Here is a 27,565-nt window from a genome sequence, read left to right on the forward strand (position 1 = left end):
CGAATGTAAACAGTGGCGGCGCGTCACGTGACAGGCCGCAACCGGCGCGCGCGCCCCCGCTCGCCTAACGGGCGGGCCGCGCGCCCCCGCCCGCCAGCGCCGCGCCCCTGCCGCGCGTGCGCGCAGCCGCAGCGACGTCACCCGACAGCTGCGCCGCACGGCCCGCCTGAGTGACTGCGCGCGCGGCCAATGAGACGGCGGGCTGGGCATCGCCCACCAGCCAATCAGAAGGCTTGGGGGCGGGCCAGCTTGGCCAGGGCCTTGTGACTCGGGGCGGCGAAGGGAGGGCGCGGGGTGTGAGGGGAGAGGCGGGAGTGTGGCCGGGAAGGGACAGGGCTTCCTGCATGAAATAAAGAACGAACGAAGCAGGGCTGAATGGTGGCTCTCTGGAGCTGGGCTGCTGTAGGGAGAATGGTGGGCTGAGGGCAGGACGAAGGGAGGAGGAGGCCTGTGGTGCCCGCCTCCATGGGTGGCCTGCGGGAGGAGCAGGGAGACGTGGGCGAAGCTGGCAACTGGCCTGGGGTCGCCTCATGTGGAGCCTCCGTTGTGCTGCTCCTGGCACTGCACTTGTGATTACGCACCCGGGAACAAAATCCGAAGCTCTGTGACACTCATCTAAGGTGGATTTTGTGCTTCGCGGTGGTGCGGCTGTTGAGGTGTCCTGCAACATAGCGGGATGGCCTCGTAGGCTGGGAAAGCTGCTGCCGTTCGCTTGACCTCCCTGGGAGAGCTGAGCTTTGCTTCAACAAACTCAGTTTGCAAAAAAACAAGTTGCTCTATGAGCTATTAGTTTATTTATAGGTAAAAATAAATAAATATTTTTTAAAAAGCTTACTCCATTTTGTCTCTTTTGTCCCAACTGTCTTGAAGAGCTGCTGTAACTGTGACGCTGCAGTCACAGCTGGAAGTACCTTGGAACCAAGGCCGCTTGTTCAGTCTGTCATTAGACCTGCACAAACATTAGCAATTCTTTTTTTTTTTTTTTGTATGTATTATAAATACCGAGAGACGCAAAAAAGGTTCTGTTGCGATCCATCCCATCAAAAATCACAATGTATTATCATAGCTGTACTTTCTCTGAAAGAAATGTGTGATGTAAATATGTAAGTAATGGGGCAAAATCGTGCACTTGATGAATTTTCAAATCCTTAAAATCAGTAAACCTGTGATTTCATACCCCCTATTGATTCTTAGTTTCAAACCCTGCTAATACAAGTTCCTGTTTGCTGCATGACAAGCTCTTATGTGCTCTTACACTATAAAAGGGTATGCAATATTTCTTGTAAATTACTAGAAAATTACTTTTTTTTTTAGTATGAAGGATTTAGAATTGCTTACTTCTATATTACATGTTCACCAGTTCAGTGTGGTGTTTACTGTATGCAGATATAGTACAGAAGTAAATTCAATAGTGTGATTGCTAGGCAATGTATCTTGAAGAGGAGGAGTTTGATTCTCTTTTCAGCAGATTTGGATTCTCTTTTCAGCAAATTCTTGAGGACAATGAGGGATCAATTCAATCGAATGACTTAGCTTGACAACCTGCTGTTCGCATTAAACAGGCTGTCCCAGGACTGACTTGCTTGCTCTTGGCACAGTGTCCAGCAGAACTGAAAGAGGACAAGGGAGCAATGACACCAAATCTGTGTATAAATTAAAGTACTTGAGAGATTAGAACATAGGGAGTCCTAAGTCATCATGAAGAAATTTAAGTAAATTAGACATCTCCTCCTTAAATTGTTCATTTTATGAGTACTTTTGCTAACCAGGAGTGCTTTGTTTTTATAAGGTTGTTTGGGAAAATAATTCCGCTAAGTTGGAAAACACTTTCTTTGGACTTCCCTGTCGGCTATTACTACCCAAAGTATTTCTATTTTTATTATGATTGGCACAAATAATGCTATTATTTTCTTTAAGTATCCTATACAGCCTACTATGATTACAGGAGAAAACATACATCTATGTCACTTTTTAAATAGCATTTTTTTCCCTGTAGCTTCATTGTCAGTGATGTTTGGCTTACACTTGTTTTTCATGTTTTTCTTCACCAATATGAAAAATAGAAGCCTTCTAAAGGACGAGAAAAGGAGATTTCGCTGGAACCATTTAAATGCTTCAAGTCAAAGTAATACATCAATCAGCCTAGGGAGATTGTGCCCAGCTCTAAAACAAAGCAGTCTGAAGTTTTTGGCATTCATTACAGGTCATAATTATTTTCTTGTTAATACATTAGGTTGCTGTCATGCAGGCAAACTACTGAGCAGACAGAACGGAAGGGTTTGCTCTGACTTCCAGTGATGATTTCAAATACCTAGACTAAGAACTGCCATACTGTATAATCTTCCATAATGCTTAACTTAAATTTTCCTTGTCATCGCTTAAATTCAGCATTTTTTACTTTATCCTGCCTAGGGAATGTTTTAATCCTTGTCTACTTAATGTGACATATTTACAAATTTTTAGAGATCTGCTTATTTTTTTTTCCTGCTGACCGATTCTTAACCTTTCCTCTTATTTTCCGGATTTCTTAGTTTTCACTATTTTACTTTGAAGTGCTTCCAAATAATAACCCTTCTGAAATGGGATGTTCACAAATTCAGTTAGTTTTTATGTAGACTTATTTCAAAAATAGTAACACGATGAAAACAGATCTCTAATTCTGTACCACTCTTTTATATGTAAAATATTATTTCTTCTTTGTTTCCTATATGTAACAGTGGTAATCATTTACACGACACAATGGTAATGGAAATATAATTCAACTAAAATGCCTTTTTAATTAACGGAATTGTCCAATACTCCTCAGCAATCTCAATTCCCTTGTTTCCAGGCTTGGCTTTGGCCCTACAGATGCTCAGTGCTTTTAATTCCTATTCAAATAGACACTACTTTGTGAAACAGGGCAATCTGCTGGCTGGAGGGTATTTCAGACACCCGGGATTGGGAATACCCGTTTCCATCCTCAGAATAATTTGAGAAAATCTTAACCTTCTATTCACTAAAACCTTCACTTGAAGTCTTTCTTAAATATTTGTTGAAAATATTTTAAAAATCTTTATTAGGAAGATTGAACTGTAATAAACTAAGGTAAATGGCACTTCTCAGAGCATATCGGAGCTGTGTAGACAACGGTGATTGGCATTCACAGCCTTACTCATCAGTCCTGCCTTATCTAATACTGTTTCTGTAGGATTTATTACCTTAAATGAACCCTTTTTTTGTCTATTTATCTTTACCATGAAATACTGGCTCTGCCTAAATACACTGAGAAGTTAAGCATTTAAAATCTAGTCATCAACACAGGCCTTTCAGAACAACAACAATCAAAGGCTTTTCGAGCATCAAGGGATTGCTCTAGATACATAAAAAACCCTTCATATAGTTCAAGGGGCAAGAATGACAGGAATGACAAACTTTTTTTTTTTTTTTTCCCCCAGCCAATGCTATTTATCTTAAGCCTTGGTGAAGGATTCCAAATAAGACTTAACTCATGAAACACTGTTTTTAAAATGGCCATTTGGGGACTAGCGAAGTCTCTTAATGGAGTTTTATACAATTCTCCTTCCTTACACTCTCATTTTGGGCTACAGTCCTTCTGAGGTTCATAGAGTTCAGCCTTTCAAACTCTTTTTTTCTGCTGGCTTTCCATGTGCTCCAGACAAGAGCCTCTCCTGGAGAACTCCTTTCCCGCTACAGAATGTGATCCAGATGACACTCAAGCTTCACCCAAAATTAATTCCTGCGTTACCATCTCAGCCAGATGGCCATAATACATGTTTCTTATTTCCCGTATTTATCACTGGGAAAAAAAATAATTTGCTTACATTTGTGACATACAGGACTGTGAGTTATTTCAAGTAGACCAAATGGGTTAGACTGCTGTCCTCTGAGTTTATAGCTGTAGCTAGATGTTTCAAAGGTTGATTAAAAATGTAGACTCAGTAAAGTGCCTTTCCAGTAGTCTAACAGTGAAATGGTAATGTTACAGTTAACTAGATCAGCAATTGGAAGAAGCAGTTACAATTAATAGCGATATAAATATGGAAAACTTCTTAGACATGTTTGCTTTATGATTAATCCAGAGTAGCTGGAGGTTGAGTGTTACCAAAGCATGGCAGTTTTATTAGCCTATCCTTAACCAATACCCAGAAATTACATATATCCAACTAGGGGTGTAGAAATGTAGGTATTCCCAGAACTTGTAAAGAGAAGCTGAACTAAAACAGAGAATATTTGCATGTATTTGCATGTACACATGCATTTGTGTACAAGGAATGAGATTGTGCTGAGTTCATTTAGTTCTTTACACAAATAATGAGAATTTTGTTTGGAAGATCTGATAAAGTTCTGTAAGAGGTAGTGTTCATTGGAGAACTAGTAATATCATAATCATTACAAAAAGAGAAAGCAAATGTGAAAATTAACAAATGAATAACAAATAACCAAAAGAATGAAAAATCCTTCCTTACATTTCTTTGTTTATCAGTCATTATTTCATCCCTTTATATAAATTAGTTTTTTGTGTAGTACATAAGCAATAAATATGCATCCAAGGTTCGTTTTGTCATGGATTCTTCTATAGTTTAGGTATATCTCCAGGCGTGGTTTTCAGCTTCTACAGCCCAGACTTGAACACATAAGGACACCTGAGGGATTCAAGACTACTTTGCACCTGCAACTCAAAAGATTGCCAGTTTCAGGAAGAAGAGTCTAAGAAGTAAATATTAGAAATTAAGCTTAAGAAGATTATTAAATTCAGTTATTTATAAAGGTATAATCTTATAAAAATGCATATTTTGAAAATGCTACTATCAAGTTCTAGCTAATTGTCATCCAAAAAACCAACTGTCATGCTATTCAATTCACATGTGAAGAAATTTTCTAGGTGGGTGATCTCCTGATTTGCTGCATATTCTGTTTTCCAGTAGAATAATGGGTCTTACTTAAAAATTTTAGTAATTTCTGTATTCTTAGAGAACAATCTCTACATATCCTGGTTCACAACCGTCAGTAACATTTTCATTATTCTTTTTTAAAATTAATGGTGAACATGAAAGCATGTGTATAGAGTTTTGATGTTTAGTGATGTGATTTCATCTCCCACTCACGGGGAGCGCTCTGTTCATTCTTCTTGTAACTCTACAAATTTATTAGTACATTAAGCCCACATGTTATGTCTTCTGCAGAAGTATATTGGGGCTATAGACAGTGCATGTTGATAGGTGATGCTCACATTCATATGTGAAACTGCAGATGTAAATTCTTCAGCTATTTTTTATTATTTATATATATACACACACACACACACACATTTAGAAATCATTAACCAAAAGGCATTTGAAATGAAAGTAAAAGACCTGTGTAGTAAGCAGGCCTTGAAACTGAATGAATGAATACAGAAAAAAATGTTAGTAAACATGGAGTACAACTGATGTTGTAGTGGCAGGGAGGTGTATCCTGCGTGGGACAGCATCTGTGATCATAAACATGGATCTGCAACACGTGCGATGGATAGGTTGGTAATAATAGATAGGCTAATCTGTGCACAAATCTCATTTCAGTAAAGTGAGACCTAGTAAGAAAGTGCAACCCTTACACAGAATCATAATGGTTGGAAAACACTTTCAGGATCATCAAGTCCAACCCTACATAATAGTTTATGTCTCTGGAAACGCTGCAGACCTTAATGAATCTCTGATCCCTGACAATTAAGCATTGTTTTTGCCATGTAAAAAAAGAGATGATCAAAGCATTAAAACTTAACACAGCTAGGATGACTTTGGTTGATAATTAAGGATCATATCCAGAAGTTCTGGAGTCAAAATACCTGTGATTTATTTGATTTAGAGTGACATGAATGCTGCCTTACATTTCAGTATCAATCAAGGGAATCTTAGCTAACAATTCAGAGGAAGATGCTTATATATTCTAGACATTTACATTTAATTAGATGAATTCCATATTACAAGACTTTTTGAAGCTTTTAGCCAAGATTTACCAAGATTTATGAAGATTCCTTGTTGCTGCTCTTGAACACACTGCACTTTTGACAGACTAATCTGGATAAAGCACATGACTCTTCCTAATCCGTAGCAGAACTCCCAGTGATGACAGGCTGCTATAGGTCTATATTTCAAAGACTGTATATGGTAATATGCTTACATGACCTTAACTTTATTTGTATTGACTGTGGTGCCAAGTACAAAGCACTGTAGAAAATTCATAATCCTGGCAGATTGTAATATTTAGCGCCCCATTACAAGCACATATAACCTGAAAGTTTTGTGTTTTTCAACTAAATTGTTACATAAAAAAATACTATAATCTTGTCCTGTGGCAACCAGTGAATAGTATGTGAAAAAAGTAAAAAGCCAGGAAGTCATCAAACTGTAATCATGGTCTTTTAGTCTTGTTCTCTGTTTTATTTTCAGCAATAGATAACATACTATCTCAATGCTAAATTTTACCAGTATAATTTATATCCATATATCTTTATACCTTGCATGTTTGGTATAGCTATACATTTACCTAATTTTTCCCCCAATGATTTTCAAAGATCACCCAAGATCAACTTGCATTTTCCATAGTTTCACATACGGCAGAAAATTATGTTTGGAAATGGATCTATGTCAAGTTTTCCTAATTTCACAAGGAATATAAGTGTAGTAGTTAAATATTACCACAAGAGGACCCCCAAAGACAATTTGTCTTTTTATGCACATACTATATCAAAACAATAAAGTGAAAGATAAGGTAGAAAATGAGATATTACAAATTTGCCTTCTGAGTACTGAAGTGTTCTATATATTTAATTATGTTTCAAGGTATCTGATACATTTCACTGTAATTTAGAAAGAGATATGATCTTAATGGCAAAAATAGTGTCTGCAGACAAGGTTAGGACTCAGGACTTGCATCAACTCAGGAGCCATAATGGTGCTTTTAAGAACATAAAATGTTTTATTGATAGTGTATTTAAACATTTATCAAGTCTTATTTTTATAATTGTTCAGAATATTTGAGTTTTGAGAACTGTCCTGTAAACCCTGAGCTAGATTTCTTTTTCATTACTTTCATCCACCTGGGAAAAAAACTATGAAACACTTACACATAGTACATGCCTTGAATCCTGAGGTTCCCATATAAGCCCTTCTAGACTATACTTACTCTGCTTTCATGGTCCTACCCCTTCCAGCTCAGACTTCTTTTTCAGACCTTGACTTTCAAAGAAAATCATATGTATTGAAAGTGGAGAGTGAGGTAGTGCCCTCTTATACTATTATGAAAAGTCAACCAAATGTTCTGATTCTACAGGAAGGACTTCAGTGCTGTACTCTCTGCTCTTTAAAAAATTCCCCTTGAATAATGACTTTCTGAACTGCCATCAAATCAGATTTTCAACAAAACCAACTGACACATAATATTAAATGAGAGGCTACTGAAGGACCATCCTCTCTGATCTCAAAAAAAAAAAAAAAAAAGAAAAAAAGAAAAAAGTGACAGCAGAGTGTAAAGGAGTGGAAGCTGATTCAAAACTTTTAGGGTACTTTATGGTAAGTAAAAGAAAGTATATCTTTACAAAATGAAAGAAAAATAAGCCATAGCTTTAGAAGGATAGTCTGCTTAGTGTACAGAAAAATGAAATCAAGACACTTAGGTGATTAAATATATGTGTAAAGACTAACTTCAATAACTCATTAAAACAATATAATATCAAACACAAAAGAGCTAAATCTAGCAGCATGTAAAAAACAAAGCCATTTCTTTAAACAAAGTAGTAACATTTTCCTATTACTTTTTAGGAAAAGCAAAGATTGCATATACTTTATGTTATTCAAAATAATGGTTTGACCGACTAGAGTTCCACAAAAAAGTAAAACTTATTTGATTCTATATAAGAAGGCAATATTCTACTTATAATGATAGTCAAGCTCACAACAGTCGTATCAAAGCAAAGCTGTAGGTCTGTGTTCAACACAAGAAACACTTTGGTATTAAAATCAGTATGAATTATTTTTACTACAGTATGATAGAAAACATTTTCCTCAAGTTTCTTAATCTGAATAATAAAATATTAATGACATCTTTGCGCTTAGACTGTTATTATTCAGTATTAATCATGCTTCTTCAACAGCAAAGTACCTAAAAGACTAACAGAAATCTTGCTGTCATCCAGATGTATTAACATATTAGCAGGAAGCCACATTATTTTATATGTAGATATGAAGTATTTGATTCAATTGACTGATCACTTCTCTGTCACTATAGGAAATACTGTAGAGAGGGCAAGAGGAAGCACTGCTGGACCCAGTACAATTTCTTTAGGACAATTTCCTCAGGACAATTTCCTCATGAATGATAATATCATGCTTGAATTCAAAAAAATTACCCAGTATTTGCTTGTGTATTTGATACCTCTTCTTTTTGCTTGTCTCTTTCATAAAAAATAACTTGCACTGACAATAATGTTTAATAAATAAATTGTTTCTAAAATAGTGTCGACCATCCAAAGGTAAAAAAACAGAACTGATCTTTAAACACACAAGATTTTTTTTATGTAATGAGAAATTATTCCTTCCTCTACCCCCAAAAGGAGCATGAGATTAAATAGATGAGTTTGTGGTCTTTTAGGTTGAGATTGCTCTGTTAACAGCAAAAGTCACTTGTCTCTGTACTTTAAACACATCTCATGCTTTTGTTAAAATCATTGTCAAAACATCTTGTCCTGTAGTACATTAGATTAGCTAGTCACGCCTTTATAAGACGTAGAACTCCAGTGTTTTCATATCAGATATGATTACTGATTTGCATTTTAAAGAGGTGTAATTCACTCAGTGCCTCATTTTTCCTTATGTACTTGTAACATTTTTCAGAAGAGGTGGGAAAAAAGTGGTTCTCTAGGCTGAGACATGCAGCCTGCATCTGGCTGGAGCACCAAGCTCAGGAAAGCACAGTGCCAAAAGGATGGAAGGGGACTTTCCTCTTCAAGCACTGTCCTGCCACAGGGAGCAATAGCAGAGATATCACTCATACAGTCCGTGGTCCCAGAAATCATTTCCCACCGGATGCTCTACACTATAAGACCGTGAAAGAGTCACTTTGAAGAGTATGAGCACATGGCACTACAGGTTACAGGGATCAAAATGTCTCCTCTGTCGCGTGCTTTGAGTGGTAGCTCTCCACACCAGGCTGTGGGTTGCAAGTCCCTCTGACTCACCTTCTGGACCTGCAGGGAAAGGCATGAGCTCAAATTCTGGGCCTCCATGGGACTATCTTGTCTTGCAGCCAAAAAGCACATGTACAGGGCATAGCTGGCAGTTGCACACTCCCACACCTATTCAGATGCACACAAAAAGGAGCAGAAAGTGCCCAAGAGTGCAGAGAGAAGAAAATTTGGAGGCTGGTATTGGAACTGAAAGTAGAGCAGGCAATGGTGTATGACTGAGAAGCTGGGGCACTGGAGAGGACTGGGAGGACAGCAGGACAAGGGTTGTTTAGATACACACACAGAAAGAGGTGTGCAAATGAGGAATTCTTGTGCAAGGCAGATGTGAAGGAAGGAGAGAGTGTGACAGGCTGGTCAGAACCACAGAGAATGAGGAGCTCCAAGGAGCAGAGAGGATCTGGGGTATTTCAGCTTTAGCACAGAAAATGAAGATTTTTAGGTGGGAAGTTCATGATTGTCTCGAGGAGGACTTACAGCACGGTAGTGAACTTCCTGCGCAAGAGGTAATCGATGACATCAGGGTCTGTCTCAAAGAGTCTCCTTACAATGTCCTGTTGCATTTCTGGAGAGACCTAGGAAAGATACACAGCTACACATGGCATCTCCCGAGAGGAAACAAGCAAGGAGAACAAAGGCAAATAAGCTGGGCCAAAAGGCCTCCAAATCAATACTAAGAAACATTTTATATTGGTGTCAAGTGCCCCACATCTCCCAGGGAGTCTGTACAGGATCCCATCCATGCTTTTCCTACACTAAGCCTCAGCTCTTTGCCTCCCTGTTGAAATGGAGGAACTGTTACAAGGCTTTTCAGGGGCTTTCCCATAGATCTACAAGTTGCCAGGTTCCCTCCCAAAACCAGGGCCACAAGTGTTCCATGAATACTCTGCATATCCAGAATGTTTCTTCTGGGGTTTGGAAAAAACTACATGGTTTCAGTTAGGTTGCTACCAAGGAGAACAGCCTCTGCAGAAGCACTACAGCACGGCACCCAACTGCATCACATCCTTTGGGGACTGCTTCAGAGTGCCTGAGCCCACACAAAGCACCTCTCTCAGGTTGCAGGCCTCAGGGCACACTCAGTGTGCAGGGCCACTGGTGTTTGTCTGCTGCCCTCACCTCATAATCTACACCAAGATCCATCCAGTGCAAATGTCCACCATTGCACGGGTCCTGAACTCCATCACTATCACCAGAGAGATGGGGAGAGGCACTGAGTCCCTGTGGGCTCCCAGTCTATCACACCTACCTTCTCTGGATAAGAGCAGAGGACAAAGTGCTACAGTGAAGGCTTAAAGTCCACCTGAACAACCTGCCTGAGCTGGAGTTCCCTGGGCCAAGACCAGCAGCCATGGCTGTCCCACACCTGCTCCATGATTGCTTCTGGAAGCTCTTCTTCAGAGCAACATGCCTATGTGGCCTTAAAAGACCCCCACTCACCAGCCCTGGAGCACAACAAAGACTTGAGCAAACTGTGGGAAAGTGGGTGGATTAAGAGAGAAGAGCTGTTGTCCTCTGCTCCAAACCAGACACGTTGTTCAGTCAGGTTTGGCTGTTGGAGGCCCATCAAGGCTACAACAGTGCCATAGTGCTGGGAGTCCTGTCCCCATTCCCTGAAGTAACCCCAGCCTCTGCTACACTCTCACCCAGGGCCTCTCCCTGCTATTACTTCTTCTTCCTCACCAGTTGAGGCCTGCACTGCCTGCTCCCCACACCATCACCTGGTGTAGAAATGGGACTGAGGTCAGCTGCTCCTGTAGTTGCTGTTGTCCAGCTGTTTCCATCCCAAAGTAGCTTGATCAGATGCCAGAAGGACGGAAAAATATGAGAGGAGGAGAGGGGACATGTTTATGGCGTGACCCAGCATTTATGGGCCAAAAACAAGCTGTCCCAATTAATATTGCCACTTGACATAAGGGACGGATCACATTTTTGCAAGGCAGCTCCAGTTGCCTGCTACTAAGTGGGGCTATGAATCCATTCCTCTTCATGCTGCCTTTAGAAAAGGCTTCAGAGAGGAAGAAGAGGCTGGAAAAGCCTGTTCTGAGTAAACCTCACCTACCATGAACAAGGCCTGGTAGTGCTCAATCAGCCTCTGTAGCACCAATATGACAGCACTGCTGTCTTCAATGTTCATGATGCCACAGTCCTTCTCCCCAGGCTTCTCCTTCTGCAGGATGTTGGGGCCAAAGATTGTGGCCAAGTTTGAGATTGTCATTTTATTCCCAGGAATCTATCAAGTAAGCACAAACAGAAATTGCATATTACAGATGAGGTAATATGAAAAAAATCCCTGGATCCTCCAGCCTGAACAGAGCTACTAAGTAAGGGATGTTGATCTGGATCCAGTCTGGCCACAGGGCCAGCATGAAAGGTTTGTGGTGCTGGAGCACACTCACTCCCTTTCCTTGCATCAGGGCCTCCCTTGCTGTCTAACTCACTTTCATAGCCCCTATCAAAAGGTAACAACCAGAATTTCTACATCATCTTATAAAATGGGACAAAGCCTTTGAGTCATGCAGAAGCTCAGAGCTCTAACTGTCCAGATAAATCAAAATCAACCTCAGTATACGATAAGGAATTCTTTATGAAAGTCAGAAGCGGAAAAACAAAATTAGGCCCCAAAAAGGCCCTTTGTGCTGCCTCTCTGGGAATATTGTGACCCACAAAATCACTTAGCCGGACTGAGAACAACAGAAAGGACTTAGCATAGAGGAGGGGATTTAGTAACAAATTTGCTTTTTGTTTTATTCCTATTTTTCTCCTTTTTCTTCTTCAATATTTTAAAATGTTGCCTGCCCAGGTTACTGTAAAAACACAGTCTAAGCCCTGAATAACTTTGGCTCCTTTGGAAGCCGCCACTGCTAGGACAAGGCCTAGCACCCAAGCGCTCTGGTCTATGCAGAAGACCTCTGGTTTAAGGAAGAGTCTTTCTTATTCCAGACTGCATTTTCTGCAGTTGCTTGGTCCAGGTCCAGAAAATATAAGTGAAAATAATGTCTCAGGCAGCCTTCAGTGGAGGCTAGTCTGGACCCTCTAATTTCAATTTTGCGGTACCACAAGTGCCGTATTTTCAATCCCTGCTCTTCTTTCATCTTGAGTTTGGGGGCATTTGCCTTGTTGGTTTATTAGGGAAATGGAACTGCATCTCACAGATGAAATTGCTGGAAGTAGCTCCAAGCTGTGCAAGTACTTTTGAAGAACATAGTAAAAGTGCTAAAAAAAAAAAAAATGACTTTTCTTAGATTTTTTTTTTTCATTCCATTGAGATTTGCCCTAGAACATTTCTTTTTTCTCCTGTTTGCTTTTGACCAAAGTGAAACAACTCCTTGTTTATGCAGTTGACGTTTTCAGGCCAGCCTTACCTCTTGGCCATCAGGGCCCCGGGAGCTCTCAGCGTGCCGGGCCACCTTGCTGAGGAACTGCAGCAGCCGGTGCAGCGTGTCGCTGTGGCACGGGGGCAGCAGGAAGAGCAGCAGCTGGAGCGTGGCAAGCTGCGCTGGGCCTTCCATGTCTAGGCAGAAAGCAGCCTGTTATTCAGTGCCATTCCCGTCCTGCTCATTGGACATTTCCAGCTGGACAGCCTTGGATACATCTTGCCTGTATTTTAAATTCATGAGATCTGGAGGGAGCTGGACTGTGTCCTACTGTTTGGCTGAAAGCATGTGATTCTGGCCAGTATGTCAACCCATGCATCTGGGAGAGTCCAGAAAGGGCCAGGCCATTATTGTGTTTGCTGCTCTGCCACCCTGTAACCCACATGTTTCCAGAGAACTCACAAACCATGATATTTTTGAGAATCATTCATCTATCATAGCCTAGGACATAACTTGCCTAAGATAGACATGAACTGAGCTTCAAATCCATCTGCACACTCCACTTTCAGCTCTGTCATTGACTCTTTATCTGCTCCTGGCGGATTGACCAAGGAGTTTGGAGCGAGGCCATTCACATAGTTCTTACCTAGGACTTTAGGGTTGTTTCAAGCAGAGCTCTGAGTCCATCCTCAAGCTCTCTGGCATTGCCTATTTCCTCAACTCAGACAACAGACACTGGGGCCGTCAGAAGCAACTGCCTTCACCATGGTTAAGAGGAGAGGCTGAGCAGGGCAAACATGCATGCAAAGCTGCAGCCCCAGGGCTGCTGGACTGGGAACCTTGGAGGGGTCACCCCAGCTCAGTTGTTTTCTGATCTCTTACTCATTTCATCAAGTGTGCGTACGTCTTGTACTGTGGAGTTGGATGAATAAGCCTTCTGCATTCATCTCTGATGCAGACCTTTGTGATTCTGCAAATCCCGAGTGCATCCTTCTCAACCTCCTCCTGTCCAGACTGAAGAGTATCACCTTCTCTTGCAGGGCAATTTTTCCACCTCTCAGTCATTTCAGTTGCTTTCATTTCCTACTCTCCCTAGAGATGGGGCATCCAAAACCATACACAACTCTCAAGGTGTGTGTGCTCCAAGATTTGATGACCACAAAATGAACTCTCCCCCTCCACCCCCATCCTGTATTAGTTTGGGTTTATTTTTTTAATAACCTGTCATGGGACAATTGTCAAATGCTTTTTGAAAATACGCTGACCACTGGACCCCTTTTATCCCCACATAACTGCCCTCACAGAGTCCGGCAGGGCCGGATGGGAGGATTTCACTTCATAGAAACCATGCGGACTCTTTTCCAGCAGACTATGTTTATTCCTGTGCTCCATGAACTCATTCTTCATCGCAGACTCTCCCCTTTGTCAGGGATGGGCAAGACTTGTCCATAGCTTCCCAGTTCTGCTCTACAGCTTCTTTCAAATCCCTGAAGGAGCTTGCAGCTCATATTATTGAAGATTTGTGAAACAGTAAATCAGCAAGTTCACATCAAATAGGAGTACATATACAAAATTCTACATCTAAGACTTTAAATAAAAGTAGAGGTATAAAATAGGAACAGCACAGCCACCTCCAGCTAGGATGCTGTACTAGCCTGCTTTTTATTTGGTAGTCTATTTGCTGTTTTTTCCCTTGGATCCAGGTCTTTCCCTATCACCTGCTGAGACAAAGACCATTACTGCTCGTTGTGCAAAGTACAGCACTGCAAAATAGAAAAGATGGACACTGCAGCCAGCCTTTCTTCTTTGGCACTCCTCAGGCTTTTCCGATCTCACTGAGAAGACCCCATGCTAAGACATGCCCCAGTCTCAGGATACATTCACCCTGAAGGAAGTCAGTGGTACATGCCCATGACAACAAGCAGATATGCCTGTAGCCCCACACCTTTGTTCTGGAGGTGATTTCAACAAGGATGGACTTGATTGTACACTGCAGTATAGGAGTGCTCTGCTTAGTACTTGGGCTGGTGAACAGAAAATTCCTCATATATTCTCCCAAGCCACATCTGTCCCCTCCACCACATGCCCTGTCTTGCTCCCTGATGTTGCACAGCGCCTGACGCAAGGCCATTGGTATTCAGTTGCTCAGTTTCATGTGGAAGCAGGGATTTAAGGATCTGAGGAATCAAATCTGAGGCAATAAAGATGGAAAAAGGGAATCAAAGGGATGATGAAGGGAACCAAGAAAGATCGAGGATGGGAGTTGTGGAGCCTAAAAACTCAGTCACCTGAACCGAGAAGGGTAGGCAGACCTGAGCAGAGCATTTCCAAGGATGTCCTTACAGATAGTGCCAACAGGCAGGGGACAATGCAGGTGGGCTGAGTTGTCACGTAGCATAGTCTGATTTATGCTGGGGAATGAACGAGGCGATTGCACAAGAATTAAATTTCTTCACAGACCTTTTTCTTCTTACAAAACCAAGAACAGTGAGTAGGCCATGCAGAGGGGGAATAGCACATCTAGAGTACTTACATGCTGTGCTGAGAAAGGCTTCATAGAGCTCTCTGGGAATCAGGGAATCCGGCATGTCACGAAGAAACTCTTTGAGCAGAGCAGCCACGTCATGAACACTTTGGTGCTCATCCAAGAAGACATCTAATCCTTGGTCAAACTCTTCCCTCAGCTTGAAGATGGAGAAAATGGGAAGAATAAAAGCAACAAGCAGTTATTCCTCTTTAAATGAGCTGTGATCAGTCCCTGAACCGGCTGGCTACTTCTCTGGCTGGCTGGACCGATCCAATGGAGGGATGTCCAGGGAAAGCAAACCTGCCAGAGCCTGACAGCCTGCAGGAGCTCCTGCCTGCTGCATGGTGCCCACAGGAAGCTCCGAAAGGGCCACCAGGGGACGTAGGCTTATCTGCTAAAGGCAGCCTGAAGACAGAAAGCAGAATGAAGCCTTCTCTATGGCTGGGAGAAGGCTCCAGTGGCTGTCAGCTGGACCACTGTGTCTCCTTGTACTCTCTGAGCAGCAGTTTACAGACTGCCAGTACTTTAGGACGTGCCTGTAGTATTTTAGACCCCTGCATGTCAATGCCTGCTTTACTTCTTCCCTGCCCTCTGAATGCAGTACCACTGCAGAAGGTGCTGTAAGTGTCTCACTTTACCTGCTGAACTCTTTTCTTGGAACTCCCAACCCGGAAGATGCCAACTGTCTGGAGACCTGGAAAACAGAGATTAATGCTCCACATGCACACAACTTTCCTCAGCCCCAGCTGGTCCTCACCAAGCAGGCTGGCATCATGGAAACAGTTCTGTTTTACTGCACATGGGACAGTCTGTCCTTCTCTGCTTTGTGCAGAAATGATGAAAATTAAAGTTCAGGAGCCATGAGATTTACCTTGGATTAATAATCTGCATCTTAGCGAGGATAACTCACCTTTATAGTCACTTTGAGCTATAAACTGAACTCATGGAAGAATGGACAGAGACAATTCATGGACAGAGCACACTGGGAGCAGGTCACTGATATACATGATTGACATTTACCCCTCTGTCCAGATGTTGCATCTAGCTCAGGGGGCTCTCTTTGGTGGACAGGAGATGGCAGCACAATCTGCCCCAAAAAAACAGCTGCCTTCTCTGGTCTCTAGAAATTGAGGCCAAATTGCCCCAGTTGAGCACTTACAGCATCTCTATTCTGGGACTCTCTGTCTGTCTAGAGATAAAAGGTTTTTTTACCATGCGTTTCAATGTGCTGGCAACATCTGTCCACAATCCTGGGGACCTGCCAAGTGATAGGATTGAGGCTCAACATCTTCTTGCCCTGTCTTCTCCGCAGATCCAGCTCGTGGGGATGGGACAACTGCAGCGCCTCCAGCAGCTTGGAAGTGTTGTCACTCAGGTCGCTGATGGAGTCCACGGACATTGCCCCCTGAAATAAAGCACAGAAGCAGTTTGCCAGGTGGCTCTAACTACCCTGTGAGATCTTCAAACACCATTCATTGCTGTGACCACACAAGTCAAGCATCACCCCTGAATGGGCAAACACAGAGGTCTACAAAGAGCAGGTCTGGCTCCCAAGAGATGAGGCTGCAGCAGTCTCTGCTCCAAAGCGATGAGACAAACCAAACCTGAGCTACTGCCCACTTCCCCTCACAGAACACAAGATTAAGAACAAGAAGGTGGCCAAGGCCAGCCAGCTGCGCTGTCTTCCTTTGATGCAAAAGCAGTCAGTAGAGGAAGCACAGCCATTCAGAGACATGGCTGTTGTCGCCTCAGTAATGAGAGTCTCAGCCTGCTGGGATGCCAGGCAGATGACACGAGCCACCATCAGTGGTCACAGCTTCTGATGGAAATTTAGCCAAATGGGCGACTGTTCCATGGAGAATTCACATCTGCCCACAGTGCTGCTTGCCAAGCCCTGATGCAATGGAAGAGCAGAAAAAGCCACACGTACGATGATGAAACGTACACCCAACTCCAATGACTTCTGGCACCAAAGCTAGGTCTTTTTGGCAACCGTGGCTTTCCTTAGCTCTCAGCCTTGATAAGAGCTGAGCTAGCAAACAGTGCTGCACCCTTTATAGTCCATCTTTTGGGTCAAGTGGCCCCTGATTGCATGAACTCTGTCCATCCCCAAAGAGCAGACAGGGACTAACCCAGCACTCAGCATGAATAATTCACATTCAGAGAGACAAGACCCTGAGAAAAAAATAAAGGCATGCTAATTGCTGAAGTCAGGGTCTTCCCCAACTTCAGTGCCATCATAGCATGTGGTTGCCACACAGTTTGATTCATTTTTCTAATTTTACCCTTCGGTGGTTCCAGGAGCTGTGGTCAGGAAAAGTGGGGGAAAGCTGCTCCTCAGAGAACATCCTGCAGGGTCCCAGCTCACAGCCTTTGCCCAGCGGAGACTTCTTCTGGATCTGAGCCCTGAATCTTATCACTGTGTGTTCCACCTCCAAGCAGAGCCGGCGACTGCTCTTCACTTCTTCCTGCAGTTGCTTGTACACACGGTCATTGTCAATGACTTGGAAGAGGGGGATCCCAAAAGTCTGAGGAGAGCCATCTAGGGAGAAGCACAGGACAAATGGAAGAGTATTGCTAGCAGCCAAACCAAGAGGAAGCTGCAATAGTGTAGGGCAGCTGCCAAAAATGCATGCGCTAAAGCTGTATTAGCTGTGTCTGTTCAAAGGTGACAGTTTTGATAATCATGGCATCGATAACCATGGCATGAAGAAAGACAGTGACTGTTAATTCTCACCGGACTGTGCTCTACACTTTTCTCTTCCCCAGGTTTGTGGCTGACACCTTCAAGGGACAATAAAACCAGAGCTCAAAGCAGCAGGATTGGGGGTGGAAAACACAGGTAGAAATCAATATTTATACCTAGGTATGTGCCCATCCATATGAATGTATCAGTGCGTTCAGTTACACATATGCTCCCTCTCCATGCACTCTCTAATGCCCGTGTGCATAGCACTACAGTGCACACACACTAAAAGTAAAACAGCATGGGAGGATGTATCGTTGAAGTTTGGCAGGCTTCACCTGCAGCTGATGGTTCAGCTCCACCAAATATCGCCAGTTCTGCCATCAAGAGCCCAAAGTCTTGGTAAAAGGAAATCTGCTCACCTTTCTTCTCCTTGGAAAAGCTCTCCAGTTTCTGGCGGATAGACTTATTACCTTTAGGGCTAACTATAAAGAGAAAAGAAAGCAAAGGTTATGTGACACATCTGCTTTAGTACAAAATTTGACCTGCATCCTCAGCAGTCACGGGCATCTCACTTGGGCAAAGGGATGCCGTGTGCCTGGAGCAGGACCTCAGTCATCGTCCAGAGGTCCTCAGGAGGACAGGGGACCTCTCTATTCCGGCACTCAGACAACAGGATCAGAAGAGTGGCCATCAAATGGGTTCTCATATACAAAAAGCCAGTGGGAAAATCATAGATGGTCAAGATTGTAGCTTAAAATTGTTCTGGTCACCTTTATATTTTGTCTCCATATTTGTTATACATGACTCTATGTTAATGGTGATGTCCTGGGCACTACTTAATGACTTGGAAAGATAACTCAGCTCAGGTTCAACAATCTGCTCTCACCACTGAAAAAACAAAAATACTGCCCTGGAAGAAATTTTGTGAATGATTTAGAGAGGATAGGCAAATAAAGCTAGACAGAATACAAACCATCCCAAAATCCCACACTGGTCCTAGAGAGTCACATCCCACTTCTAAGTATTCCCTTGTCTGTACAGCCAAGGACTGCAGTCAGCACTTCTTGCCACAGCAATGAACTGAAAATCCATCGTTACATACTCTAAATCCTTTCTAAGATGCATTGTCCCATTCCAGCTTGTGTGCCTTATTCTAAGGAATTCTCTTAGACACAGCATATATAAATGTTTGGGTTATTTAGTAAGACTTGGAAGAGAACTATTACATTTGATAAGAACAGTATGTCCATAAAAGAACAACACAGGTTAATTATTACCCAGCATCATATGTGTTGTTTCATTCAAGTGGCCAGAGAGTAAGAAGACAGAATATAGCCTGGAGCCATAAAATACCCAGATCAGGAAGCCAAAGGCCAGCAAAACTCAGCAGTTTCACCACAGACCCAGGGGGGGTGACACAAGGCACTGAGGCAGAACATCACAGTGACTCTTTTCTCCTAAGTGGTGTAAAAGGCCTGTCCAAAAAAAAAAAAAAAAAGAGGCTGGATGCCTTTTGTTCCACGTTGCCCAGGCCTTCCCTGGAGAATCAAGGGCTAAAAGAGGTGCTGAAAACCTTGTCTTTTAGGTACTGGCTGTGCAATCGGTGTTTATTAAAGAAGGCAAGAATTTCACATGGGCAGCTGTTGGGGAACAAGTCCAGGTGGGTACATGGACCAAGCAAAGACCACACAGCCCAAATTCAGGCATTTCCTAATTTTGTAAACTTCTCATAAAACACTGAGCTGGGAATGCAATGTTTCAGGTGAAGTATTTTAATAATCCTCAGCTGGAATCTTACCCCAGCCAATTGTAAAAAAAAGCAATTGCAGGTAGAGATTTAAAGGGTACAAAGATGGATGAAAAGACAGAGAAATTCACCAAACAGCAATTGCTTCCTTCAGACATCTGGAGAAAGTGGTGCACAAACGCACACAAGGATGAAGACCCAGATTCTTCAGTACCCTGTGCTTGTCCTGTAGGAAGAGAGAAGCCTAATACAAAGCAAAATGTAGCACAGGAAAAAGGAAAGGAAAAAAAGGAAAGAAAAAAGATAAAAAGAGAAAGAGGAAAGAGAATGTGGCCAGAGCCCACAGGGACTTTGATATGGCCTGTGGTGGGGTGGTGCTGTAGACTCAAGTTGATGGGATGTTCTCGGAACAGGCTAAAGGAAAGTGTTCTCTTTCTCTTAAAGCTATTTCATTGTGCAAAATCTCTGCAATATTAATTAAAACAGGAAAAAATCATCTCTCACCCCTACTAAGTAAGTGTAGTTCCCTTTTGGTATCTACTCACTGTCCAGCATGGGGTTGAGGTTGGGCTTAGGAAAAGCACCTTCCCCTCCAGGAGAGGGACATGGTGCTGGGACAGGTCCCTGTAGAGGCTGGGAAGCTCCATCCTTGGCGGACTCGGCCCCAGCCACCCTGGGCAGCTGCTGGTGACACCTTGCTGTGGGCATGCAGTGGGGCTGGTGACCCTTGAGGTTCCTTTGACCCAGTACTGCCGAGACCCGTGAGGCATCTTCTGCTCTGCCATGGTATCAAAACATGGCCCAGGGAGGAGGCATTTGAAGCTGGTCTCCTGTCAACTCTTGGGTAACAACCATAATTTGGAAGGAGTGAGTCAGTCCCTCGCTAGCTGTACTTGCTGGCTTAGATGCATAGACATCTGAGCCCATATCCCAGTCATCACAGGGGACAGAGGTAGCTATGGGAACACAGAAAATGACTGTATTTCTATATAGGTCAAGACAGAAGATCACAGTCCCTGTGGAGCTTCTATTTTTGTCTGACCATTAATTTCAGCTGAGCATCTTCTAGCTTTGCATAAGACCTATCTCAGCATCAGGGCTTTGTGCATGTGCTGAACATCAATCCACAAAACAAAGCCCATCCCAAGAGCATTAAGATGGCTGCGTTGGAAGACCTCACTGAGCCCCGTTGCATCTGTTTTGGATTAGGAGACTTCAAAGAAGGCAACTGGCAAGGTCAAACTCTCACACTCCTACTCTCACACAAAGCCTCCTCAGGAGGCTGATGAGACCTTAGAGGCTCAGACCAAAGTAAGAAAGAAAACATTAGAATGAACCCAAAGTCATAAATAGGTGTCACAAACATTATCCCATAAACATCAACTCATTTTATGAAGCAGGGGAGCGGGGATGAGCTGCAGAATGGCTTCAATGCCAAGCTCCCTCCGCAGGAGCTATTTTCTCCCATCACCTACCTTTTGCCAGGCTGAGATCTCCAACAAGCAGCTTTTCCTGCAGCTGGTAGAGGGCAAGCTCTTGCAGACTGGCTCTTTCCAACTCCGAGAGGTTGTGCAGGGGCACGGGTTGCATTTTGGTGCTGTGTCCTGGCAGAAGAGCTGAGCTACAGTTCCTCTGAAAAGCAAGCACGTCAAAATAAACTTAAAGAAAAAACAGTCAGAGCACAGAAGCACATCACTGACACATTTATTTTGGGATGAAAGCTGCTGAAAATGCCATGCAGCATCCTGGCATTGTGCAGGTGGCACTTGCTCCCTCTTTTACCTCTCTAAAGGGCCTGCTGGTCTCCAGGTGTCCCCAGCCACACTGTCTCACCTTGAGCATCCAAGTGAAGGGCTTAGGGACATTGGAGAAAGCACAAGGGATCTTGGCCCAGGCTCCTAAGACCCCATGGGCTCCTTGAAGCATTTCATTGCTTGCCAGAGTATTTCCTGACCAATTCTGTCCATGTTTGCTTCCACAAGAAGCTCAAGACCACCAGGCCTTCAACTAGCTCATGGACATAAAATGGGGCTCATCCTGGAATACAGTTCCTGGCTCACATCAGTCCCTGGACCTACTTCATGTGAGCAAAGTCAGGACGGAGGCAAAGAGAACTCTCTGCTTTCTGAACCTGAATGGATAATGTAGTTCCAAAGTGCAACAAAAACTCACACAAGAGAAACCGATAAGCGGCACAGCCTCCAGTTTGCATCTAACACACTTTGCTTTCCCTCTCTCACACATCTGAGCTAACAGACACCACCAGGGACTGTCCCTCTGTCCAGGTGCATCCCCACACTGCACCTGCAGACTGAACCCTGAGCTGCAGAGGCTTGTGGCAACCAAGTGAGGGGGTCTTAAGCTTGCAGGGACCTTCTCTCGCTTGAACTTACATTAACAAAAATAGGCAACAGGAATCAATCTTCATATAGAATCATCCAAACGCTACTCCTGGCCTCCTGACTGCAGTTCAGCACAAGCAGAACCAGCAGCTCTGGCCAGAAGGGATTGGGATGAGCTACCAGGTTCGGCTCAATCTTTGCAGAATGCTTGGCAGGCACATACTGCTGCTCTCTTTCATTCAGTCTTCAGCTCTAGATCTTAAAGGACAAAGAGCAACTGAGAACTGCCAAATTCCCAAGAGCAGCTGCAGAACGGCTCTGACTCGGGCTCATTCCTGGTGACTATTTAGCCTGGCATCACGCACACCACCACTCACAGAACCGCAGAGTGGTTGCAGACCTGGAGAGATCTAGCCCAGCCTCCTGCTCAAGCACTCCCTTCTCAGCTTCCCAAACAGCCCTGGGCAGGCTGGGGTTGAACACTTAGCTCCCCTATCTCCACCAAGGAGGAGTTTATCAGCCCGGAGGCAGTAATTGCCACCGGAGTGCCCTCTCCTGTGCCTTTTCTTCTCCCTGCTGTTTCCAATGACCCAGAAAGGCCAAGGACAGATTCACACCAGCTCCCCCAACCCAACACTAACCTCGGAGCCTGCTCTGGGACAGGTCAGGGCAGCCGCCTGCTCCTGCTGCTGTGAGAGCCCAGGAACCTGCCCACGAGCCCGTCCCCACCAGCGAGCCCTGCGATGCCTCTGGCAGCGCCCGGCCAACCACAGGCACAGTCCAAAGAGCAAAAACAGGAGGAAACAGAAGATAGGAAGTTATCAGCACATACCCAGCAAAGACATGTGGTCCAGGACACAGACGGAGGCTTCCCAAAGAGGGCTTCAAAGCACTAGCAAAAAAATATTAGAGCTGGCAATATCCTCGAGCCAGTATTCAGGGTGAACGCGCACCCGGAGAGCGCTGTGGAAGTCTGCACGAGGTGCTGCACCAGCCTCTGCGGGGTAGGAGCTGAGCACCTCTGCCCCTTTGCCTGGGGAAGGAATTTTGCTTGCAGCAGTGTTTGATTTGACCCAGCTTGCAGTTTTTTAAAGGAGATTTAGAAAGTTATGTAAATTAAAAATAAATAGATAAAGATAATAAATAAAGAGTTACGAGGCTATCACAAAAGGGCAGATCATAAAAGGAATTCAGCCAAAGCCAAGCTACAAGCCCCTGCCTGGATATAGCAACCAAAAAGAGCTGCAACAGAGCCAGGCTTTTTGACTGCAACTCAACGCTTCAAATTTGCCTTGTGGGCAACTGCCTAACAGAACTGAGCTCATGGGCTTCACACAGGGTGTCCAGGCAGCCTGTGAACTGCTCCATCACCAGCAGATAGAGCAGATAATGGGGCAGAAAAGCCCTCGACCTGGGTGGCCCAGAAGACATCACCTGTCTGCAGCCAAGAGGGTCACGGCTCCAACTGAGGCTGCCGGAGGCCACAGTTGCAGCCACCGCCAGAGCTGCAGGATTGCTCTGAGCGCGGAGTCACCAAGGATGCCTTAGAGTGAGCAGGAGGAAACCCGATTAGAGAAGGGAGAAGAGAGGGACAGCAGGAAAAAGTGAGGACCCAGCTGCTTATCTGGTCCCTACCATAAACCCTGTGAGAGCAGCCAGCTCGCCACTCAGCTTTCACTGAGCACGTTGACACAGCAGTTGCTCTGCACTAACTTACTGTGCTTATTTTTTAAGACCAGGAGGGTTTTTTTTTTTTTTTTTTTTTTTTTTTAAAAGTTCACCAGTCTCCCAGGAAGAACTTGGCACAGGAGCAAAGGAATTATATTTACCTTCCTTGCTTTCTTGGTGATAGCCGAGGCGCCTTTCTCCTCCTTCACGATGATGGTTTTGAGAGCAGCATCTTGGCCATGTCCTGCCACGAACCGAGGGTGAAGGAGCCTTGCTGCAGGCTGGGAGGACAAAGAACTGAGACGCGGAGCAGAGAGGCTGCGGCTGACTGGGGGACAAGCAGGGTGATGAGAAAATGAATTTCCTGCCAAGAGAAATGAGAGCCAGAAACGCAGCGTGGAGATGGAGGGCAGGGTTAGATGGAAAGGAACAGCACTTCCCACGCCCGACAATGTTTGTTCCCTAATGGAAAAGCCTGTTGCTCAATTGCCGGTGTCCCTCCACTTTCCCTGCCCCACAGCTATCTACCAAAGCTTGAGACGCTCCGGCAGGCAAAATCTGGAAGGGAAAGTTGTTGCTCGGGTGCAAGGGCTTCCACCACGGTGTTCTGCACGGGACCTCAGGACTGCTCCATCTCAGCATCTTTGAAACACCCAAATCTCCAATGCGGTTCAGACTGAGCAGGCGCAGTGCCCAGGGGAGGCACTGCCAGGCACCATTCCTGTTTTTTTATTCCTTCCTCCCCACCCTTTCTTCTTTTCCCTTTCTTGGTAAAACGCCACTACTTGCAAAACCCAGCCAGAGCCCCTACACACCTCTTGGCTTCCCTTAAACACACAACGCATTTTTTCTTGACAAAGATACCAAATACTGCCAAAATTAGCAAATGCCTTTTGCTTTGAAGAAGAGGGAAGGAAGGTCATAGACCCTGAATTCAGAATCTGTTTAATAAAACATCAGCTGCAATATGTGAAGGGAGCAACTTTGTATCTGTTTGTCCTTACCCACTAGCTGGGCAAATATTTGAGAATACTGCTGAAATGTGCTTACTTCCAGATTTTTACATAAATTTCACACATTTGCTCCACAAGGTAGAATCACTGAGCACGGCTCCAGGGCAGCTCTCTACTCCCTCCTCTTCTTCCTCTTGTCCCTATATCATCCCCACGCAGCCAAGCATTGTGTCACCAGCATGGAGAGAGCCCTCATACACCCAAAGGGAGAATGTCATTCTGCCATGGCAAAAATCCACCCTCTCCCCCCATCTCAACTGCCACACGCAGGTCCTGGTCTCATCTTAGAGGTATATTCTAGACCTGAAGAAGGTCAGAGGAGGGTTTCTGAAGTCCAGCTCCCATGGGCAGCCTAAACATTGGGCACTGGTGGCACAGTGGTCATCTCAGCTGGCAACAAGGTCTGATTCAGGACTCTCCCCAAGCATAAGATGGTTCAAACCTGCTTCTTCTGAGTAACAGGGATTTTAACATCAGGTGGGATTTTAAGATTAAATAACAGGAGGTAGTTAAGTACCCTCTTTCCATGAAAAGAGTTGAAGACTTGAAGGGCAGGAGTACAGAAGCTGCCTAAACCATTGCCCCAGGAGAAACAAGTTGGCACTTGTTGATGGCTGAGGTCATAAGTGCTTCGATATAGGGAGGAGTCTCTTCTAGGATTACACAAATCCTGAAAGACCACCCAGGAAAGAGCTACACACCTTCCATCTGGTTCAAATCCTCTGTCTCAACCACTAAGACCTGAGCAGTGCAACGACTTTGCTCTCTCATCCTTATGGCAGAGCTGCACCAGCATGGCTTTCTCTGGGGCTCCTCAGGTCTGTGCCAGGAGCAACTGCAGGTACATGAACAGTCAGGCCAACTTGCTTTCTAGCTTCGCAGGGACTTATACTTGCTCAAACATTATTTCCTAAGCTCATTTTAATCCTATCTTTTCTCTAGACCACATCAGTCCTGTGCGTGTGTCTGTGTTGTGATCTGTTCTAAACCTTCCTATAGCTTTCACCAATTCAAGTGCTGAGAGCCTGGCTGCCTTTTGGTATCTCAGCACTTGCTCTTTCCAGCTAACAGAGAGCTCTAAGCCTTTCTTCTCCTACATTAGTTTGCTGCCAGCAGATCTTTGTTCTTCTTCCAAGCAGCTGTAGTTGCCTCCTTGCCTGAAAGGAGCTGGATTTTTTGAGGAATCAGGCTCAAAGCCTCACAGAGAAGAAAGATGAACCCCAAACACCTCTCTGAGTCAATACTTGCAGCTTTCCAGAGTGGAGAGCCTTGCACCTAAAACTGAGCAGGATTGAAAGGTGACAAAGGTGACTCTGGTCTTCTCGAGGAGCAGCAGAGTAGGACATACAGAGCAGGATATCTGGCATCTAGACATGCCATGGGGTAGAGAAAAGTAGAGGCCTGCCACAAGGACCGTGAGGCTCCTGGCTCTTGCAGAACTTGGTTTCACCTTGTGATAGAGTCACCCTCCTTCCCAACAGCAGGCAACACAGGTTGGATGAGAAAAAGAAAGCAACAAGGACAAGACTTGAACATTAAAGGAAAAAAAAAAAAAAAAAAGAAAGTTTATTCCTTAAAAATACAATGTCCAGCTGCAGTGACACAAATATTCAGAGAGGATTTCTTTACAGCTGCTTCCAGTGTAGCAATCCTTCCCTGTCAGGAGTAGGCAGGCCACTGGCAGGCAGGTCCCACACCAAAAGGTTTGGTTGGGTTCCCCCATTCCTGCTGCCTGCACTGGAACACCCTGTGCCCAGCTCCCTTGTTAGCTGCTCCAGCTCCAGGAGGCATCTATGCCCAGAGTCCTCTGAAGACAGAGGTGTTTTTTGGGTTGTTTTTAATCTGTTTTTAAAAAGCATTTTAGCCTAGATCTTACTAACCTTCTGCACAGGATTGGAGAACCTGGAGTTTACCAAGGACACGAAGAAAAGCCTTTGGGAGCTTCAGGAGGCAAAAAGCCCGTGCTGCCTCTGACACTTCTAGAAAGTAAAGTGGGTGTAAAAATTTGACAGTAAGCCAGAAGAAGCCATTAGCAAAATACAGGTCTCAAGCAGGCCCTCCACCCCACGCAGCTCAGTAGAAAATTAAATACCCTTCCCGTGTAAAAGATTATTTACAGACTGCTTCTGCAATGAGCAGACCCCAAGAGGCACTGCCATAATCCCATGCTGCTTGCAGTGACACTGCCTTCCCATTAGCTTAACTGTTAAAACATTAGTAGAGAAAAATAGTGTGAAAAGGACTGGTCGTTAGGCTCAGAGAGACTGAGTCACCTAAATCTCTTTTCCTGTTTAAACAGAGCTCAGTTTTTAATCATATAAATGTCTAAAAGAAAGAAAAAATGCAGTTTTTCTACTTTTGGTAGTTCTGGAAATCAGTAAACATCTCTCTGCTGTTGCTTCAGAAAACAGTCTATTGTCTTACTAGTAAAAACGAGGTACATGAGGAGGAGTTTGGGCACACAAAACACATACACGTTGGCAAAACATATAGCTCAATACGCTATGTTTAAAAATAGCAGACATTAACTTTGTCCACAAAATATATCAGACCGCACTTGATCGTTAACAAAATAACTGATCAGAGAAGCTGCAGCACTCGAAGGTTCTTCCAGGTGCTGCTCTGCCCTTGCAAGTTCACTTGCAGATTATTCCACCCGAATCTGTGACGCGTGCAAGGTAATTGCCGTGAACAGAGAGGTAAGAGGCATCCCAGGTTCTCTTGATGCACATGTTCTGCTGTTGTTTTTCAGCATTAAGATCAGTCAGGCTGATGCTCAGGTCATTTTCAATTCATCAAAGCCACAAAATTTCCATCTTTTTTCAAGGCTTGCCCCAACCCCACTCAGCTCCTGTTTAAAGGTGTGTTGGAGACGGGTCATGAGAACTTCCACTTCTGTGGTGCAGATCTGTGAAAAAGAAGGGAAATTTTTGTTGAACATCAACAGATTCTTGTCCAGAGAAGCCTTGCAATGATCCAGAGAAGCCTTGCAATGACTGCTTCTATTCAAGCTCAAGAGGCATTTAATCACTAAAGCAT

The 27,565-nt window shown here is 44.1% G+C and overlaps 2 protein-coding genes across 2 annotated transcripts in view; both read right to left on the reverse strand.

Moving 5' to 3' along the window:
- Positions 1-8,710: 8,710 nt before the first annotated feature.
- On the reverse strand, positions 8,711-23,766 carry ARHGAP36 (Rho GTPase activating protein 36). Its single transcript, XM_088527455.1, has 11 exons — positions 23,675-23,766; positions 20,979-21,135; positions 18,176-18,238; positions 17,353-17,609; positions 16,280-16,472; positions 15,706-15,761; positions 15,074-15,224; positions 12,589-12,737; positions 11,286-11,456; positions 9,701-9,798; positions 8,711-9,226 (listed from the first exon to the last, which is right to left on the reverse strand). Exons 2-11 carry the CDS (start codon positions 21,091-21,093, stop codon positions 9,214-9,216), a joined length of 1,266 nt encoding a protein of 421 aa, XP_088383581.1. The 5' UTR covers positions 21,094-21,135; positions 23,675-23,766; the 3' UTR covers positions 8,711-9,213.
- Positions 23,767-26,361: 2,595 nt separating this feature from the next.
- The window catches only part of ENOX2 (ecto-NOX disulfide-thiol exchanger 2), a 31,737-nt gene continuing 30,533 nt past the window's right edge, over positions 26,362-27,565 (reverse strand). The window contains exon 14 of the mRNA XM_010225669.2: positions 26,362-27,434. Within this exon, the coding sequence (XP_010223971.1) occupies positions 27,303-27,434 (132 nt within the window). The 3' untranslated portion in view covers positions 26,362-27,302. The remainder of the gene's footprint in view (positions 27,435-27,565) is intronic.

The sequence above is a fragment of the Tinamus guttatus genome, unplaced genomic scaffold, assembly GCF_059628265.1.
Source record: "Tinamus guttatus ecotype Peru unplaced genomic scaffold, ASM5962826v1 Tinamus_guttatus_pri_ptg000287l, whole genome shotgun sequence".
Taxonomy (NCBI): domain Eukaryota; kingdom Metazoa; phylum Chordata; class Aves; order Tinamiformes; family Tinamidae; genus Tinamus; species Tinamus guttatus.